This window comes from Malurus melanocephalus, unplaced genomic scaffold (assembly GCF_030028575.1).
Source record: "Malurus melanocephalus ecotype Western Australia unplaced genomic scaffold, MMel_1.1 scaffold_1316, whole genome shotgun sequence".
NCBI lineage: Eukaryota > Metazoa > Chordata > Aves > Passeriformes > Maluridae > Malurus > Malurus melanocephalus.
This window is the reverse complement of record NW_026624548.1, coordinates 32,242-37,956: the sequence shown is the minus strand read 5'-3', so window position 1 is coordinate 37,956 and position 5,715 is coordinate 32,242. Positions and strand designations below refer to the sequence as shown.

Sequence of the window (5,715 nt, the reverse complement as noted above, 5' to 3'; positions counted from 1 at the left end):
GGAGAAATTTGAGATATTGAGGAGCTGGAAATATCCTCAAATATTCAGAAAATTTGGGATATTGAGGAGCTGGAAATATCCTCAAACTCTGCCTGACTAAGGGAACGTCCAAGGAGATGGGATGGGGTCACTGACCCAGAGCAGGGCTCACTCCCTGCCCTGGCTGTGGGGCTGCAGCACAAACTCAACCCCACTGCAGCCTCCCCAGCCCACCCCAGTGCCCACTGGCAGGGGACACGCCTGGGTTGGTGCCAGTCCTGGGATAACTGACCATCCACATCAACCACAGCCCCTGCAGGACCAGGGGAAAATTCACCCCAGGGCATTTCTCAGCTGCTCAATGCTCAGCTGCCTTCCAGGGRRTGGTGATGATGATGATGATATCAACCTTAAATACACACTGGGAGCTGTTTCACCGCAGCAGCCTCATCCACAGGCACTGACTGACAACAGGAATAGTGCAAAGGGGCTGCAGGGAGCAGCCAAACCCTCCCGAGTGGGGCTCAAGTCCAGTCCCGAGGCAAAGCAGCTCAGGCTGGGCTCAGGGGCTTGGTTCTGCCCTGTCCAGCAGTGCCCAGAGCCCCTGGCTGTGATTCACTGATTCACCCACCAAGCCCTGCCCAGGGCTCCAGGGCAGAGTCCAGCAGCTGCTGCTGCTCCAGCACCACCCCTGCCTGATCCAAAAAGGCACAGTTGGGCTCCAGGACGCTTCTCTGACTGCACGGAGACAGTTTTCCCTTGACAACAGTCCCTGGAGTGCTGGTTCAGGCAGCAGGAACACGGAGACTTCCACTTCCATCCCTTCCACTCACGGGCTTTCCTTCAGCTCTAACAACCGGCAGCGGAGCTGGTGGCACCCACAGGATGCCAAATTCTTCTGGTGAACTCGCTGTGCACCCGTCTCTTATCTCTTCTTCTTCCAGACTGTTTTTTCCCAAGGCAGCACTGGCGGCCGTGTGTCCCTCTGGGAGTGCTGCTGGTGCTGGCCGGAGTGCGGGCCGGAGAGCCTGAGGTCCCTGGGGACAGAAGGGACACTGTGGTCACTCCCCAGCCCATTGACTGCTCCTCAGCACCCCACATTGTGACATTTATCTGCCCCCATCATCATTTGCTGGGAGGCAGCAGAGGGAGGAAGAGAAGGAATTTCCATCCTCTGCTGGATTGAGCCCCAGTGAGGGGCCAAACCCAGTAACGATTGGGGAATCAGAGGATTCAGGGATGACCCAAAGTGCTGTTTGCCCAGATCTGCCTTTCAGGAAGTGTTTCCCTTCCCTCTGATTTAACTGCCACAAATCCATTAATTTGCCACCTCTCTTTAATCAGTTACTCCCCCGGAGTTGTGGTTTCTCCCCACAATTCCCCAATTCACCACTGTGGGGTTAGAAAATCTCTGTCCTTTTCTCCAAAGCTGCTGCCCAATAAATTAATTTTCCTAAACATCACCATCCCCACTCCCCCTCCTTGTACATCATCCTGTCCCACCTTGGAGGAACTCCCCACTCCAATCAAGAATTGCATTTCATGTGACACTGCCCTGGTTTGGGAAGGACACGGGCAGCCCTGGTTGCCTCGTTTGGAGCTTTCAGCACCACAGCGAGCAGGAACAGCCAAATCTCCTCATTTGAAGGGGACAGGAGGAGGAAGGCAGGTGGCAGGAGGTCACATCCGAGTGACAGCAGCACTCTGGGGCCGCAGTCACAGATTTTCAGGTGTTTGTGGAGGGTGTTCAGAGGGGCTCCAGGTGCTCACCTGAGAGCTCTCAGCAGCCCGTGACGGGGAGGACTCGCGGTGCCGCTCTGCAGGATCCTCGCTGATGCTCCGGAGCTCACCGGGAGCTTCAGGCTCTGCAGGTACCTAAAGAGCGAGGGGAGAAGCGTGAGCCACCCGCAGCCAGGCGCGGGGAGCGCGGGGGGAGCCCTGCGCGGTGACAGACAGCTGAATGCGCCGCTCTGAAGGGTTAATTGCAGCTATTTGGGAGCGATTCACGGCTCGCTCCCCTCTGCCGAGCTCTATTCACACGATAATATCACTGGTTAATGATCGGGATTGTAACTATCGCCCCGCGATGGGATTAATGACAGATCATGCACAGCTCCCACCTCCCCACAGCAGCGACGGAGACCCCACACGCACCAAGAACAGAGGCGGCCACCGAGGGCGTTTGGCTGCTGAGACCCAGCTCACAGCAATCCTGCTGAGCCATGAGGGGACACTGGTGTCCCAAAATTACAGACCCTGGCTTGTCCCCGTTCCCGGTGCTGCCAGCTCTCCCTTCTGAGCAGGGGACACCGGTGTCCCAAAATTCCAAATCCTGACTTGTTCCCATTCCCAGCTCTGCCTTCTGAGCAGGGAACACTGATGTCCCAAAGCTCCAAACCCTCGCTGGTCACATTCCCAGGGTGCTGCCAGCACTCTCTTCTGAGCAGGGGACACTGGTGTTCCAAAATTCTAAACCCTGACTTGTTCCTGTTCCCAGAGAACTGCAGCTGCTCCTTCTGAGCAGAGGACTGTGGTGTCCCAAAATTCCAAATCCTGACTTGTTCCCATTCCTAGCTCTGCCTTCTGAGCAGGGGACACTGATATCCCAAAGCTCCAAACCCTCGCTGGTCACATTCCCAGTGCACTGCCAGCACTCTCTTCTGAGCAGGGACACTGGTGTTCCAAAATTCCAAACCCTGACTTGTCCCCGTTCCGAGGTGCTACCAGCTGTCCCTCCTGAGCAGGGGACTCTGCTGTCCCATAGCAACCTCTCAGTTCTCACTCCTGAGCAGGGAACTCTGCTGTCCCAAGCTCCACACCCTGACTTCTCCCCGTGCCCAGGTGCTGCCAGCTCCCCACCAGCACACCCAGCACACCCCCAGTCTCCTGGCAGCAGCAAGGGTGGAGGTACCGGCGCTGCCTCTCAGTTGCCAAACGGACGGCTGCACATCCAAACCACCCGGTGACACCACCAGAGCTCTCGTGACGGGAGAAAAAAGCCACCGGACAAGTGCCATCTGTCCCCAAAGTGCCATCCCCGGGGAGCTGTGCAGACACCGCACCCCTGAGCGCTGCCTGTGCCCCACCCTCACAGAGCAGCCCCCGGGGACAYCCCCAGCACTCACCCGGGCTTCCCCTGGCAGAAGGTGGCACAGACGCTGTCCCTGGAGTGGGAGCACTCGCACCTGCCCGCGGACCTCTTGCGCCGCCTTGGCGGGCTGCCCARGCCGTAGGGAGCGGTGTGCCTGGGAAAAACAAAGGAATTCAGCTGTGCCACCAACTTTTTATTGGCCAGCAGGTTTACAGCAGGGTCCTGGGCGGCAGCCAAGCCACTGCCAGGATAATAAAAAACTCATCTATAGGCATTAGGTGAAAAGGTCGCTGCTGGGTCTAAGCCTTGAAACTCCAGCTCCTCTCCCATCAACTTTTTCCCCCTTCGCTCCCACCCAAGACATTGCTGCTCTGTGCTGGCTCCATTTCTGGGCAGTTTTCTCTCCTCGCAGAGGCCCAGTGCCCGTGCAAGTGTTGCCACAGGGGCTGGGCGAGCTGGCAGCTCGCACGGGTGGCACAGGCTCTGAGGGGCACGGCTGACCAGTCCGGCAGCCCAGTCCCCCCGGCACAGCTGAGCTGCTGGTGCTCTCCCTCCCCGCGGGTTTAACACCGCACAGCCCGAGCTGTCCCGGGGCCAGAGCAGCTTCCCGTGCTCGCAGCCAGCTTCCCAGAGCTGTGAAAACATTCCCCTCCATCTCTGATGGCAATCTCCTCTCCCAGAGGCTTCGGGATTGGCAGGGACCGCAGCTCTTCCCCGAGCAAGCAGCGAGTTGTAAATGCATGTCAGCGAGCGCGATTATAACCACACCTGAGCGCGTGTGCCGCGCTCCAGTGGGATGGCCATCGCTCTGCGAGCGCCGGGAGAGCTGCTCCGGCATTCCTGAGGGCAGGACTTGGCAGCCGCGGGCCCGCAGTGCCAGCCCACCCCGCCTCAGTAACAGCGCTGGCAGTTTGCGAGCGGGGAGAGAGGAACTTTCTGACTCGCAGYTACAACAGCTCGGCGCCGCTCTGGGCTTGCAGAGGTGCAAACCTCAGGAAAAGCCCAGCCCGCGAGGAAGCGGCGCTCGGTGAGCTCACCGCGATCGCTGGGGGTTGGACAAATACCTGAGCAGCGGCACAGCGTGTCCCTTTGCAGGCTGAACGGGCTCCCTGCAGCAGGTGCTGGGACCCTTCCCCACCTCCCTGCAGCCCGAGCCTGCCCTGCAGCAGAAAGCGCAGCCAGAGCCACCCCCGAGCGCTGCCCCGCTGCTCACCCTGGTGTGTTGACCCAGATGATGTCCAGGTGACAGAAGTAGATGCATTCCTTATCCAGCCAGCTGTTGCACGAACATCGCTTGCTCCTCGGCGGCGCGGCCAGGTGCGGCTCGGCCGGGGGGTGGCCCAGACCTGCAGCAGAGGGAGCGAGGGATCAGTGACCCGTCCGGGTGTCCCCTCCGAGGATCGCGGAGATGTCTCCGCGCCCATGAGGCTGCGGCTCCTCGGGGACCGGCACAGCYGGGGGGGCTCCCGGAGCGAGGGACCCATCCCACACCCTCCGCGCACACCCCGGGCACCCTCGGGCACCCCCGGCCCCGCTCCCCGCTCCGAGGAGGCGCAGAGGGTCCCCCCTCCCGGGCGGGCACCCCGGGACACCGAGCCCCCCACAGTCCGGGGCTCACCGGCTTCCAGGAGGGCGCACAGGGCGAGCGCCAGCAGCACGGCGGGGTGGCTGCCCATGACCGCGGCTCTGCGCTGGCGGCTTCGAGGCTTCTCCTGGGCTTTCCGTCCTTTCGCTGCCGTCCCGGCCCTTCCAGCTGAGCAGCCGCGCTGAGTCTGAAGCTGCCGGGCGCCCGGCAGGTGCTTTATAGCCCTGGCMCGGCGCGTCACCCGCTCCGCCCCCGGGGAACGCCGGGCTCGCGTGGGGCGGGCGTGGATCCCCCGCTCCTCCCAGAGCCCGTACGGACCCTCTGCTCCCACCAGGGAGGGCGCGGACCCCCGCTCCTCCTCGGGTGTGCATAGACCCCCTGTTCCTCCCAGGAAAAGCACGGATCCCCCCCTTCTTCCCACGGAGGGCACGGACCCCCTGTTCCTCCCCGGGTGGGCAAGGACCACCCCTCGCCTCTTCCCACGGAGGGCACAGACCCCCCGCTCCTCCCAGAGAAAGCACGGACCCCCCCTCCTTCCCCTTTCTTCCCACGGAGGGCACGGACCCCCGCTCCTCCTCGGGTGGGCATGGACTACCCCTCGCCTCTTCCCACGGAGGGCACGGATCCCCCGCTCCTCCCAGAGAAAGCACGGACCCCCCATCCTTTCCCCCCGCCTCCCACAGGGGGCACGGAACCCCTGCTCCTCCCCGGGACACGCGTGGGTTCCTTTGCTGCCCGAGCAGGGGGAGCGCTGGACGGGATGGGGAGCTCCGGGGAGAAAGTGGCCGGGAGTGGAAAAATGTTCGGGAATGGGGTGCGGCATGGAGGGACTGAGTGCGGAGTGTGTCCCGAGGGGTCCCGAGTGGATCCAGAGCTGCAGGTGGAGGCAGCGAGCAGCAAGGGGGGGTTTGCATGCAGTGTCCCCCTGGGAGCCCCCCGGCCGCCGGGGTTTATAAACCTGCACAAACTGGGCAGAATTCAAAATGTAATTCAAGTTTTCGCTTGAAATGCCTTAATTTCACTTACTTACTTAATTTTAATAAAAACTTTATTGATAAGC

The 5,715-nt window shown here is 61.4% G+C and overlaps 1 protein-coding gene across 1 annotated transcript; it reads right to left on the bottom strand.

Annotated features, from left to right (window-relative positions):
* Nucleotides 1–261: 261 nt before the first annotated feature.
* Nucleotides 262–4,826, bottom strand: EDN2 (endothelin 2). Its single transcript, XM_057387707.1, has 5 exons — nucleotides 4,689–4,826; nucleotides 4,284–4,416; nucleotides 3,105–3,224; nucleotides 1,750–1,854; nucleotides 262–1,016 (listed from the first exon to the last, which is right to left on the bottom strand). Exons 1-5 carry the CDS (start codon nucleotides 4,744–4,746, stop codon nucleotides 905–907), a joined length of 528 nt encoding a protein of 175 aa, XP_057243690.1. The 5' UTR covers nucleotides 4,747–4,826; the 3' UTR covers nucleotides 262–904.
* Between the last annotated feature and the right edge of the window lie 889 nt (nucleotides 4,827–5,715).